This window comes from Hippoglossus stenolepis, chromosome 19, assembly GCF_022539355.2.
Source record: "Hippoglossus stenolepis isolate QCI-W04-F060 chromosome 19, HSTE1.2, whole genome shotgun sequence".
Classification (NCBI taxonomy): Eukaryota; Metazoa; Chordata; class Actinopteri; order Pleuronectiformes; family Pleuronectidae; genus Hippoglossus; species Hippoglossus stenolepis.
The window spans coordinates 11,116,808-11,131,547 of NC_061501.1; the positions used below are offsets into that span (position 1 = coordinate 11,116,808).

Below are 14,740 nucleotides of genomic sequence, written 5' to 3' on the forward strand. Positions count from 1 at the left end.
TATTATGCTTATTCTTGTAAAATGCACAACATAAAACAATTACAAGTGTTTATTTACGTGTGAGATAAATGCAGTTTGCAGGAAAACCAGTGTGAAAAGGTTTTTTCCCTTCTGAATCAAAGTTACACCGAGCTCTGAGGAAGCACACCGGGAATGAACCACTCGTGTCGCCGCGGGGGTGGACGATCCACTCGACACCAACCTCAAACTCCACCGGCTGCAAGTGGGCGGCTTACAAGCAAACACATCAAAATTAATCAAATAAAAAAGAAGGAAGTTTATAAACCAGCTGTTAAACCGAACCACCTTCTTTACTTCTAACGCGACACGTTTCCATCGTTTCACCCAGAGAAATGACGTGGTCCGTCCCCTCCTCTATCCAGTTCTCTTTAGTGTTTGCCAATGTCGGAGGTGTAACTGGGGTCTGGCTCTGGACAAAGGTAAAAAACACACTCTCGTATTTGTCCCCGTGTTGTCAGACAGTCTCCGGACTATTCGCCAGGCTGTCGCCCGTCCGTGTGTGTGGCTCCTCGGGCTCGAATCCCCCCCCAGACCGTGGCGGAGGATGGGGCGGTAGGGAGATGCTAGCAAGAGGGGGGCGCTCGGCCGATCAGCCATGATGAGCTTCAACCGGCTAAACTAGCGCAACCGGAGGCGGCTCGGCGGCGTGTGCTCCCCGGGGGGAAGGACACCGGCACTTCCGTGACAGCGGGCGTGCACGGGGAGTCAGGCGCTGCGGGTTTCAGGCGCTGACATTTGCGGGAAATTTGTGTTTTTCTCCGTGGCGGCGTTAGCTTCCGGCTAAAGCTGGACACAGTCGGGGAGCCGTGGTGGAGGTTCAGGGGTCGCACACCGGCTCGGTAGCGGTGTCAGTCAACCCCGAGCACACAGCACCTGCACGGCCAAGTCACTGTGTAACACCACCACGCACGGAGGCTGCTGTTTGGATGTTATATTTGTATTTATATGTGTGTGTTGTTATTGTTGTGTGAGAGTGAAATAAAGAGTGGGACCCCCCGAGAACCTCAGGGCCACGCGAGGTGCACTAATCAATCACACTGCATGCAATTGATCAATGAAGGTCACGTGCCAGAGCGTAGTAAAAGTGCATGTTGCTTCGTGCACATGCATTCGCTCTGTTGTTTACACCTCCCTGGCCCTCAGCTGTAAACAGTGTCAACAACTCCTGTTCTCCTGCTTGAAACCCCGTCACCTTTGACCCACGTGTGATCTGACCCTTCTCTTCCCTTCATGCAGCAGCTGAAGGATCATTTTTTTGTGCATATTCACGTTCAGGATCTCGCAGGTTATCCCAGGCTGACATGGTGCTTCATGTTATTATCCAGCACCTGAAGGGGGCCCATGCTCATAGCTGCTGTTTTCATAGCTCCACACACCAGGAGTTCATGTCTCAGTCTGACCCTCTGCACCAACCTCCGCGGGGACAGGACAACAATTCCCCCTCATTTCCCCTTCACTGCCTTCCCCCATATTGATGTGAACCAATAGTGAGTCCATCTTGGCGAGATGTTGTGGTGCAGTTTGTGCCTTCCTTTCATTTAGTTTTTAACATTGAACATATTCACTTTGTTTCATGTTTCGTTCATGAAAAGCACATGGCGGCTGCAGGCTAGGAGCTGTTTGTTATTGCATTCATGAAAATACTGCACACATCCATAAAAAGATATTTGACTTCAACCAGATTGTTGAGGTCGCTCTGCTGTTTCACCTTCACCTGTCTAATCGACGTACGCCCACTCTCAAGTCTCAAATATAACGTCACTGAATGACCGTTGTCTTGTTCAGGCTGCTATCACAGGATTCCCTGATTTTTCCGGGGAGCTTAGCAGCAGTAACATGAGCAAAGCTCCTTCAAATAAAGGTTCATTGTCTGGGTGTATTAGCTGCCGGTGGATCAGAATGTGAGATAGGCCTTTGCTGCTCGGTTTGAAGTATGCTCTCTGGGCCTTGCCTCAGAAACCTGTCAAAGTATAGTGAACAGCTTTGAACTGAGCTGACACTAATGTGTATTAGTATAAATGTTTGTGTCCACAAATGCCTAATACAGAATGAAGTCTAAGGCAAATAATCATTTCGCCAATCTTTTTCATCAATAATAACTCAGATGTGTCCCACCAGTAATCTATCTGAAGGGATATGATTACACTTTGCAATGATCAATCGGTTTCAAACAAACTCAAAAGTTAACTGATTGTCTGGTTTCAGGAATAGAGCATGGCTCAAGTGAAAGTACAGACCTCAGCACCCCTGGCTGGTCCTGGCCTCTCCCCCGGAGTTCCCCCGACGGCCATGGCCAGCCCAGGATCCCTGGGTCTGCAGCCCTCCGTCAACGGCACAGGCCCGGCCCCCACACCCGCCTGCCCTGCTCCTGCAGTCGGATATGGGGACGCCCCTGTGTCTATCACACCGCCAGGTACACTGACCATTTAACTGAAAAGGTTTGCTTTCAGGAGACGTACATTTTTTGCAATATATGTGGTTTTAATCATCATTCACTATAATTAGCTATTGTGATGTCCAACATTTTATGAACTTCTTACTTTTCATCAGTCTCTTATTTTGAATTTGCCACATACAATGCAAAATACGCTTTAATACAGCATTACCAGCATTGAATTTAAATAAAAAAAACATTAATCAGATATTGCAATAATAGTAATTGTATTACAAGGTAATTCTGATTTTGATTCAAGCCATAAAGGAAACATTGTATCAGAATGAGTATCAGTAGCTTCATTTACAAACAGAATGGAAAGAAATGTGACTGTTCTTTCCATTGCACATTGTAAAATGTTGTTGTATTGATCACATCACTGAATGTAGAACTTTCCTATTATGTTCTGAACCAGATCTTTAGTGCTGCTTGTGTCCCAGCCCTTGGCACATTTATATAAAGTGATAATATATCAATGAATGAAATTGACTGCATTGTAAGCCATAGTCCTGAATGGCTTTTACTACCCTGTTGGAAATTCTCGCATTCAGTCAGATAAAAACACAGTTGAACCCCTGTATGTTTGCTAAGGGGGGTAAATACCATAAGCATATATTTATGTCTCTCCTAAAAATATTTTACAGTGCAAGAATAACCTATGTATGTATGGCACTCACTCAAATGATCAAATATATTATATACATAGGCCTACATAGTAATTCTTCAAGTGTGCAGGTCTATTTCTGGCTCTATAAAGATGTAGGTCAGTATATCATGTATTCTGCTGTGCTCTTATTCAGGCTCGCCCCAGGAGAACATGGCAAACCCTAAAGAGAAAACTCCAATGTGTTTGGTGAATGAGTTAGCCCGTTTCAATAGGATCCAACCACAGTACAAGCTCCTCAATGAGAGAGGCCCTGCACACGCTAAGGTGAGTAATAATGACCCCACAGTCGTCTACATTTGTCTGGAAAAGCTCAAGAGCTTCTTTTTAAAGGCCTGGAGAACATGTTCATTTCTGTATAGGAAATTATAACCAGTAAATAACAGTGGGCATTTTTAAAAGCAGCATTTTATTTATTTTTTATTAAAAACAATTACGATGTCATATCTGTCTTGGCTTTGTACACAAAGTGCTAAATGTGCCAAGTATGTGATGGAGTATGTGCTTCAGATTTTTGAGTACTGTTCGTAAATGAGAATTGGTCATGCAGCTGAACACATCCAGCTCCTGCCATATGGGCTCCCGAGAGATGCCAGTAAACATGTCATTGCTGCCGGGTAATGTCTCTCTCTCTCTCTCTCTCTGGGTGTCACTGTTCCAGATCTTCACCGTGCAGCTGACTCTGGGGGAGCAGGTGTGGGAGGCGGAGGGCACCAGCATTAAAAAGGCCCAACACTCCACAGCCGCCAAAGCCCTGGACGAGAGTGTCCTCCCCAGGCCTGCGCCCCGCTCCCCTAAAGTGGACATCAACAGTAACCCAGGTATCGAGACCACAAGAAATCCAATTTTTACTGTGAACAAAAAAACGTGTGTGATCACCTTTACACTCAGTTGTTTCTCATGTGATCGACCTGGAATAAATATTGTAGTTTCTTAAATGTGGCAGATTCTACTCGAAAAAAATCTGCATAATAATTTAACACTTTGTCATTAGTGTTACTCTCAAAGCAGATAAGTGTTTTATTCACGACCAAAATATTTCAAGTAAAAAGTAACAGCCTGTAGTGCATAATTCAGGCTTCCTCAAATTTTTGTAAATTGTAAATAAAATGTAGTTTTACTCACTTCTAGTTTACTGACATTTTGTCATCTCATCACTGCTACACAATATAACATTAAGGGTCATCCTTAATGTTATTACTTTTACATTATATATAACAGTTGAATTCTGTTGTTGCTGGTTAAATAAGTTTTGTTTATTATCCGCCAAGGAAGTTGTGTTTTAATCCGCGTTAATGTGTTAGTTAGCAGGATAACGCAAAAACTACAATACCGATTTCCATAACAGTTTGTGGAGGGTTGGGGCATCACCCAAGTAAGAACCCATTACTTTCGGTGCGAATCTGGATCAGCCGGCGGATCCAGGAATTATTTCTATTTCTTTTCTTTCTTTCGATTTTCAACATTTCTCAGAGAATAATGGATGGATCTTGATGAAAAAACTGCATTTTGAGAGGGCTGATATTTATGAGTGTGTGTGTGTAATTTTGTGCACATCCAAATATAAAAGTGGATCACTTTTTCACATCACTTTTTTCAGGTGCAGGTGTGATTATAACATTAGGTGCTAATTGTTCTTGTAATATCTTTCTGTCTCAATTATTACTGGAAAGTTTCAGTAGATTCTTAGATTTCCACTCTGTTTGACATCGAGGCACAGCTCTCATCCCTTCGGATGTAATTAAATAATACATGTTCAGAACTAAGCCAGTGCCGACCCTCATAATAAAGCCTAAGTACTGACTTATGTTTTATCTTTGGCCAAATTAATATCACTCGACTTGTCTTATCTCCTCTGCCCTCTGTGGCCCTGGATGTAGTGAAAGACATCACAGCTATACTTCTTAATAGGATAAAGAAAGTCCTGTGATAGGCTGTGCATCATTTGGGATTAGCAGTGCAAGCATCGTACAAAATCAGTTGGGTAGAAAATTTGTACAGTTTTTAAACATTATACAGACATCCTCAAATTTTCAGTTCAATGTTATCGTGTGTATTGTACAACTATTGAAGTCAATTGGGGCGTCTGTGTCATAACAGTTATGTTGTGCTGAGATCATACACTTTATTGGCTGATGTAATTGTTTTATTAATATCTTATTATTATTATTATTATTATTACTATTTCAATCTTCCTTATCTAATTTCCTCACTTTGTCACACAGGCAGTATAACACCCACAGTGGAGCTGAACGGTCTGGCCATGAAGAGAGGAGAGCCAGCTATATATAGGCCTTTGGATCCTAAACCCATGCCCAACTACAGAGCAAACTACAACTTCAGAGGGATGTTCAACCAAAGGTGGGTCCTCTAAACCGAACTTGGCCAAAACTGACAGAACCTGACCTTTCTAAACATCTTTCTTCCCATTGAAACCAAGTGATGATGGTCTTGATTTATTTCCGATGCCCTCAAACAGAATTGTTTCTTTAATCCCACTGGCTCATCTGTGTGTCAGATGCAGTCCTCCGCTACATATGTTTTCTAAACTGATGGGTGTGGTGCCCTCATGGGTTCCAGTAGCTCTTAGTCTCCGTCCATATTCATTCTTTCCACAGAGGCGAAATCAATGATCCCCCCCTCTTCCTCAGTTAGATAACGTTATTTTTGGCATTGCATAGGGTTGCCTGCCTTGAAAACAAGGTAGTAAAAGACAGGATGCCATATTATGGTTTGAATTAACAACAAACTGTGTAAAGTACACTGAGGAAGAGCAAACAATTTTTCCTCTGTTTTCTAGGAGAGACATCAATATTTTGTCTGGAGTGTTTGTACTTAAAGTCAGCTTCGTATTTTTATGGTGTTGTTGGTGCGCTTACTGTAAAATAATTTTAAATACTAAGCAGTTTACAGAGGTTGAGCTGTGTGTTCCTGAGCAGATGACAAAAGCACTTGTTCATCCAGGTTATTTTTAATAGACATGAAGTCATTTTCAGGAGTCAGTGGAATTCCCTCCAGGTGGCAGTGTTTCCTCATTTAAAGAAACCCCAGCACTGCTTTTATAAGGTGATGGAGCACCCATTTTGTGATGTAAGTTAGGAATGTGGTGAATTTGTGCTGGTTTTTTAACATATAAACCTCTGCCGTGTAATTTACAATATTTGGATTCAGAGTTTCCACTGTAAAACACAGAAACATAACAGGGAAGCATATGTCTGTTTTGCTTTTTTACATAAACTTTAGGCTCCTTAAATTCCTATCGTAAATAATTCGGATGCCAAAGGTTTTAGGATTTAATTTTGAAATGTGGACATGTTGCCAGAAAATGTCCGTGATTCAGTTGCAGTGTTGGGTAACGGAGTCTAGTCAGAAGACAGTCAAGCATCTGGCACACATCTTCCACTATTTGATCCATGCAGGAACAAACAGGGGGTAAAAGACAAACGTCTGTGGGCCAGAGTAGAGAATGTGTTTCCCAGCAAGTCTGTCAATGTCATATGTCACAGTGATGAGTTTCTAAAAGACAGGCAGTATCTTTTCCTCATGGTCCGTTTTGTTTTCTTTTGCCACTTTGTAAGCGTCAGGGTGGGGGTGGTGGGGGGGACACAGACTAAAAGACTTAAGAGTGTATCTTATCCCAAGGTCATTTATGTTTTCACGGGGTCTCCTTGTTTCAGTTTAGTCGAGACCTGGATTAATGAAAGCGAGACCTTCTGACTATGAATTCCCTTCATCAGATGACAGAATATGTGCTGGAGTGACGGACCATATCTACAATCAGTCACCTTAATGATGCTGCAGGGAAGCGAAGGTTTCCATATGCCCATGTCCTTCGTGATCATTCATGATCCGGAGTCATGTTGATGGAAAATCTCATCATTAAAAGGGCAACCTGGCTCTGATCCATCAGCACTCTAATCACCACCTAGACCAGTATTGATTAAATCAGAAAGTGCCCTGATGAGGAAGTATAGCGATAATATGAAACGTGCATTCATCAGCGTCTAAATGAATCTTATTTATGGCGAAGGGGCCTGTGCATAAGTCTTTTCCATCCAAGTCTACGTCTAAATCATTAGTTATTGTGCAGTCACATCCATGCCATTGTTCATCCTCAAATATGTAATGATTTCAGTTGATTCAATTAGTGAAATGACTGAATCATCAGAAGGAAATCCAGCCCAGATGATTCACAACTAGGGTCATTGAATCAGGGAAATATTTGTGCTATCAAGAAATGAAGTTACATCAATGTTCGCCTCATGGACATTCCCCGCTCGCTGTGTTATCATTGGAGCACCTGATTCCAATGAGTCATACTGGGCTCCTCCAGCGTAGACGTCCACGGCGCTCCCAGCTCTCCTCCTGCTGCTCGGCTCCCGGGGGAGCGGGGGTGCCGGCATCCCGCATTCTGTCAGAGTGGGAATTTGGATAAGACTTTGCACAGTTAGAGCAGAGCAGTCAGAAGCCACCCACCTTCTCCCCACCCTAATTTGGTTATGACGGTAACATTATGTCAGCTGGAAGGACAGTGGGCTGAAGGACTGGGGGGGGGGGAAGTGCTTTGCTTTGTGACATTTCCTCCTGGGATGGGGGAGAGATACTGAGCAGGCCTGTGCTGCTTTCCCCGGAGAAAAGTGAGAGGAAGACAGGGTCACCGGTGCTGCAGTGGATTCACAGCATATCAACCGTTTGGAGGTCCTGTTGTTTCATTTTAATTTTTAAAGCTGCAACTTTCAATATATTTTAAATTAACAGTGAAGAAAATCACTGTATCTGTAAGTTTTTGCTCTTAATGACAAAACCTCATGGAATTATCACAAGTCTTACCGCTCTGTTTCCTGACGAATTGGCCCACGACTTAACTATTATTTCCCTGTCACTGATCTTATCGACCAGCCAAGCACAAAATAGTTTTCAGTGTAAAGCCGATAAAAACAAATGGCCTGTGTGGTGCAAAAAGAGACACTTATTTCCGTTATGAGTTGGTGGTGCTGCTGGTTAGGTTTGTTTGACTGTCGCTGAGTGTTCAGAAAGAAACATTTACTGCAGATTTTATAGAAAAGAATCTGGGAATAAATCAGATATTAGCGTATATAGGGCATAAAATAGTAGAAATAAACAAAAATCCAATGATAAAATGAATCGATAAAATCAAGAGTTTGATCTGTAGTTGATGAGTAATTGATTTTATTGATGCATTATGAGCAGCTTATTTGCAATTTCTCCCCATGTGTCTTGGCTCTGTCTGTTTCCAGGAGCATATTATGAAGTGACCTTGTTACAAAAGAGCTACTGTGCACCCCCAGTGTTTTATTGTAGCAGGAAATGAAATGACTCTCGGATGCACATTGACATGAAATGTCTGTTTTAAAAGACACAAAATGAATTCGAGGTTGGATCCCAGTTGGATCTTTATTGGGACCAAATGGATTTAGTGTAACATATTAATCATAATCCTCCTTTGAAACGCGTATGTTCCAAAGAAAAGCAGCACAAGCAGATACAATGAATACTGACCATGAACACATTTCAGTGGCATTAAATACCTGAGTTTGCTGAGCTCGGCTTTTGATTGAGGCACATGAAGGGTTATTATAGATTATCGCTGTATTCTAGAATTGACTTACTGCTATACGGCAGTGTCCTTGTAAAATCAATGAGAACCTTACGTGTGCCTTCATGACGCTGGGTGCGTGTGTGCGTGCGTGCATGTGCATGCTTTTGTAAGAAACAAAGAGACAGATGCGATAAGAGATGGTCATCCTTGACAAATCAATAGCCTTCTCATGCCTGCAAGATTTTTTGAATAACATCAGCTAGGACAACTGTGGCAGAGACCCGAAGGGCGCGCGCGCACACACACACACACACACACACACACACACACACACACACACACACACACACACACACACACACACACACACACACACACACAACACACACACACACACACACACACACACACACACAGAGAGAGACATACACACACAGGTGTACTTTGTCATCTACATCTCTAATTGAGCCAACCTGGCTCGCTGAAAAGGCGAATCTGCCCATGAGCGCTTTTCTATATTCGACATTTCCTCTCATCTCCTCATATGTGGAGGTATCGGATATCCTCTGAGGTCCTCTTCACACACACATCTCCCCTTTTTTTCCCCCTCCCTGTCTCCCTCTCAACTTTATTATATAGTTTTTTTATATTGCTCGCTGGCCTGTTGGGCTTTACAAAACTCATGCAGCTTAATCGGGACACTGTGTGCTCTTTGGTCCACTCAGGCATTCCACAGATATGGTTTCTCTTATCGGTCCCATCATCAGTGCTGCCCTAAAACAAAAGGGGCCTGCCAAAGCCCACAAGGTAGAGACTTCAGAGGAATAACGTTTTATTACATTGCATATTTTTTTTTTCAACCCACCAAATATCTGCATACATCAGTAACTCAGATGCATTCACTCAGATGGGACATAAATTTCCTCGGGCGACTTGCCAGAACAAAGTATAATCTGTCCTAATTGTAGAAATGGGTGTAAACTCATAAAGCAGTGTTTTATAGAGGAGACCGGGGGTGGAGGAGTGGAATACAGGTCCAACATAAACAAATGCTCGGCATGATTTGTACTCAACAGACTCGATGACACACATAGTCTGGTCTCCCCTTTCATCTCCTCGCGTCTGAGTGGAGTTTCGAGTTTGTGTATCCCCGTCTGTCCTCCTCGCCTCTCTCACCTTGATGTATTGAATGTAAAAACGAACCTGAGACCAGTACGCACGAAGCAGGTTACATCAGTAGACCCACCTTTTGTCGTGCCGCCTTTTCAGCGCGCTTGGCACGGTAGGTGACTAAAGTGCGCTTCTTCACAAGAACTCACATCCGTATGTTTGTGCGAATACACACCACTTGTACTTTACCTTACTTGTAGCTTTTCCCAGGAAATTGGAGCCTTCTTATGCTGTACAGCTCAGAGTGATTTGTCTTACCTCCTGGGTAGCTCAGCAGCAAATGGCTGTCAAGAGGAAAGGTTTGTCGAGAGATTTCTTGGGTTTACAGACATCAGCACTGAATGATATGAATCATTAACTCTGCAGAAAAGCAGTCACCCATTTCCAGTCAAGTTTCGTCCAAGTGTTTGTATGTTTCTTCTTTTTCCATCCCAATACCTTTTTATTTTGGTGAGGAGGTCAGGTTTCCTTTTTGAAGAAGAGACAGATTTTAGGTACATTTTGGGCTCAGTCCACATCACAATCACGTATCACTCTCCTGTGCTTGGAACAGTCTCTGGAAGAAGTGATGAGGGATTAAGAAATAACAGAAATCTTTCTACCACCGTTTTTGACTGGAGTTTGAATCAAACCAGCAGTAGACATACTGTAGGATTATCTTTAGGCTCACTCTGCCATGTTGCTGTTAGAGAACCTGTCATCTTGTGGTGTCAAAACAAAGCTTGTTCTGTTAAGTGATGCTGCAGCTCTTTGGTGGTCTTATACCAGCTGAGAGCTCATGAGGAAATAGTGGAAACCGAGCAGTGAAGCTGTGTTTTTACATCCTGTAATTGGTCCCATGTTGCTTTCTCAGCACAAGCAAACCACAGTGTAGCTGAAAGAATCATATTGTAGATGGTCTCACATCTGAGTGTGAACTGCATCGCACTCACCTGTTTGAATGAATGCGACTGAAGGAGTGAAGAGAAATTAACCAAATTAGCTTTTGTAATTAAACAAATTAGGTGCTTTGCAGGTTCCACAATGAGGGATATTTATTACTGTACCCATGCATGCCGCTGAGGATTATTCAAACAATATGGTATAACTAATAAACCCTGACCAAAAAATGTTCCCTATTGATATATTGGCCAATATATGTATTTTGAAAATTGGCAATGATTCATAAGATATCGTTATCAAACCCTTATGACAAAGACATGTAATTGAAGCTTGAACGTTAAACAAAAGAAAACACAACCAAATATGTAGAGCTTGGATTAAGAAAATACATTTTATTCTATGAGGGTGTGCAATTTGGTGCTGCTTCATTGAGTTCAAGGGCACGGTTGACCCCCTTTGATAGCTGACACCCACTCGATCTGGAAGGCTCATTGATGTTGCAACTAATTTAATCATACTCATCATTGAAGAAAAAACATTAATCAGGCAGTAAAATATAATAACATGTTGCCCTGGAGATGTTTCTGAAGAAAAATCATTAGTATGTATGACAGCTTGCATAGCAACCAAGTCAGAGCAACTTAGCCATAATAATTGTTTTTATTTTGTAACAATATTGCCAATGAGGACAGAATGTTCTGATTTTAGACAGTTGGCACTGGAAGGTGGCCATGGTTAACACAACACAAATGTTAACAAACACAATTGTTTTGCACTCATTGGCCGCGTCTTCTGTTGTGCTTAAAAATTCAGAATTATTCACGCAACGGCTGTTTTTAGTCAGACGATTAAAGAATAGGCGTCTTTGATGACTAACCGTCGTCACTTTTACGTAGTAGGCCTTGAATCTTTTTCCCTGTAGCACGCCACCTGTCAGCCACAGTGCTGTAAATCTCACATGTTTGGAAACAGTACTTGATGGACCACTGTGACTCAGCAGTTAAGTGTGACAGGAGGGCCTGGGTAGGTTTACATGGAGCATGACTTCTTGTGAGTCAGTCGTGGAAGGAGGGCACAGACTACAAAGATTACAGAGCTCGCACAAAGATGGCTTTAATCTCAGGTTCCAAACTAAAACCACAACAAACATTGGAAACAATGAACGCTGTCACATTGGTCAGTTTAATTAAAGTTATGAAGTACCCACGTCACTTGGGAAACCTGTGTTTTATGCACTGTGTCTCTGGGCTGTTGGTAATAAGGAGCTGAGTAAAGGCACTGATATGAGGCGTGTGAGACACCAGCTGTCTGCAGCACCTGAGACCCAGCAGTATATTACATTACACTGGAGGGAGCGAGAGAGGGAGTAAATAAACTGTCTCCATGTCAGAGTTTAATATAAAACCTACAGAATGTGAACAAACGACATATGATAGAATTTACACGAGGCTGATTTGATGTGTGTTAGTGATAAACATTTGGACAAGGTTGATATCAAAGCATCTCCAATACTCCCGGCAGTGATAGTTTGACTTAACATCGAGCATTTTAATTCTCCACCTTCACAGTGTAGAGGGTCAGACTTGCCTTAGGGGGGCACGTCTGATTGAATAACGCTGGTTGGGACTTCTCTGATACGGCTGTGAGTCACATGCACACACATGCTCACACATTTTCTAATTATCACTTGATAATCTGTTCCCGGAGGCTATGTTTTCACCCCTGCCTGTTTGTTTGTTTGTTTGTTTGTTTGTTTGATTGTAAGAAGTGATTTACTCGATTATCGTGCAACCCACTGGAAGGGTGTGGTTTGGGTCGGGGAAGAACGCGTTACATTTTGGTGCAGATTCAAGTGATGGGGCTGTTTCATAAATTCACTTTTTGTAACATAGCATTCTATAACATTTAGAAAATTCATCGTTCTTGATAAAAATCCAGCATCGGACTAGGGGACTGATATTTATGAGTGTGTGTGTGTGTGTGTGAGTGAGTGTGTGTAATTTGGATCGCTCTCCTCATGAATTGAAATGTGGTTTCACAAGTGGACTTACGGGACATGGGGGAGGTATGTGCTCTACTGACTGCCATTTGTGTTGTAAATAGTTTAAAAGCACAATTGACCCAAGGCCAAACTCTTTACTAAAAGTATATATTTTGTATAGTTTATAAATAAAAATAAATGTATAGTTTAAAGGCAACATTTAGTTCTCAGCAGCCTTACAACCAAAATAAAAAAAAATCACATTCTATTGTGGCTCTGAGGGCTCAACACACTACAACTTCAAAAAGATGCATGCAAATAGTTGAAAATAAAGAAAATTAAAGATGAAAACTTCAACGTTATGAAAACACATGTGGAAAGAAATGCTCCAAAGTGCCATGATTATATTTTTCATCTATCTTGAAACAGACGTGTGGGTTTCTGTGTCATGTACAAAGGCCAAAAACATATTGCTTAATGAGCAATTACAGCCAAAAGAATAATTTCATTTGCCAACCACTGCTTTAATGTCACACTTTAATCTGCTTCTTCTTAGTGGATAAGTGGTTTCTAACCACAGACACTGTCAAAGGAATTACTTACACAACCCCCAACACTACGACAGTTGGTGTTTTTAAGCAGTAATTATCGGACTAAATGGATTGATTTCTTGAACCACTCTGCATTTTCTGCATTAGCTATTGCGTGAGGCAGAAGAGAAGGAGAGCAATCAATGATGGACACAGGGAATGAAGTCTGGATGTTGGGAGGGAGAGAAAACAAGTAAAAGTCTGGCAGGGGATTGGAAGAAAGTGCAGCTGGTGGAGAAGTGAGTCGGTCCAAGTTTTTCTTTTTCTTCCAAATCTCTGTCACCCTGTTGCTCCCAGTACAGGGCTCCGTGTGTGTGTGTTTATGTCTGTGTAATTGTGGTTTAATGCACACAGCTATTTGTGTTTGCGTGTGTGGCCAGTAGATGTCTTGGTGGTCAAGTTCAGTGACGCTGGAAGACAAAGTGGGCCAGTACACTCCCTTATTCATGTCATGATTTGTCTGTGTTTTGTTAGCCCACTCTTTTTTTACTTTCTGCTGCTTTTGTTGTAGAAAACATATGTTTCCAACTCATATACAATAGAAACCCACAAGTATTATTGAATTTCTTTTAAACCATGAGCAGTAGCGAGGAGTGAAAAGTGGTGTTTTGCCATTTATCAAAGTATGCAGATGTAAATGACACAGTTATCCATTTGAAATAGACCAATCTAGATTGAGAGAGGATTGCCTCTGCACTAGAAAGATTCATTTGACTTAAGTTACTTGTAGAGGCCGAGTGATTTTTGGCTTTAGATTGTGAGATGAATGTAGTGAAATGTGTCATTCGGCAACCAAACACAGGCTGTGTCAAAAGTCTGAAAATTCTGAAATTTTGTGACAAAAGCCCAAAATGTGACTGTAGCCATGACCCACTTTATGAAGCCAAACAATCAGTGTACACCACTGTTAGGTCTGCATCATGCTTTTGCTAACATTTGTCCTTTGTTATCTACTTTTCCGTGAATTGTTTGTTGTGCAACATTTTGTAATTATTTTCAAGAAATGGAGGAATGTGTCAAAAGAACCTGGCAGCCCAACCAAAATGACAGCACCACCCCACACACAATTTAGTCCATTATCACATCATCAGTCCAAGTTTGTTGTTGAGTTACTGGGAAATATGTGCAAAAAGAATATATCTATCACCCTCCTCCAAGCACCCATTTTATACAAAGAGCGCTGACACATGAGATGACCTCCTTTTGCTGCATTTTCAAATCACCAGTGTGCAGTTGAATGATACGTGTTTTTGCTTGCATGTTTTTTTTTTTGTCTGTGCACATGGCAGCGCTGCGATCCAGCAGGAATTCGTCCCATCATCTGACATGCCTCAAAATTAAAACGCAGTCTGACACTGATTGCTTCCAAAGCTTTATTAGACACGATTCAGAGTGACAGGCATTGAACCTGTTGCACAATGTGTGGGCACCTTAATAC

The 14,740-nt window shown here is 41.9% G+C and overlaps 1 protein-coding gene across 2 annotated transcripts in view; it reads left to right on the top strand.

Moving 5' to 3' along the window:
- Positions 1 to 304: 304 nt before the first annotated feature.
- Positions 305 to 14,740, top strand: part of stau2 (staufen double-stranded RNA binding protein 2) — an 81,611-nt gene continuing 67,175 nt past the window's right edge. Inside the window, exons 1-5 of one of the 2 annotated variants that reach the window (XM_035143200.2) lie at positions 305 to 440; positions 2,227 to 2,434; positions 3,256 to 3,386; positions 3,766 to 3,940; positions 5,345 to 5,480. In XM_035143200.2, coding sequence (XP_034999091.1) covers positions 2,236 to 2,434; positions 3,256 to 3,386; positions 3,766 to 3,940; positions 5,345 to 5,480 — 641 coding nt within the window. In that variant the 5' untranslated portion in view covers positions 305 to 440; positions 2,227 to 2,235. The remainder of the gene's footprint in view (positions 441 to 2,226; positions 2,435 to 3,255; positions 3,387 to 3,765; positions 3,941 to 5,344; positions 5,481 to 14,740) is intronic. The other variant, XM_035143199.2, reaches the window with a different exon arrangement.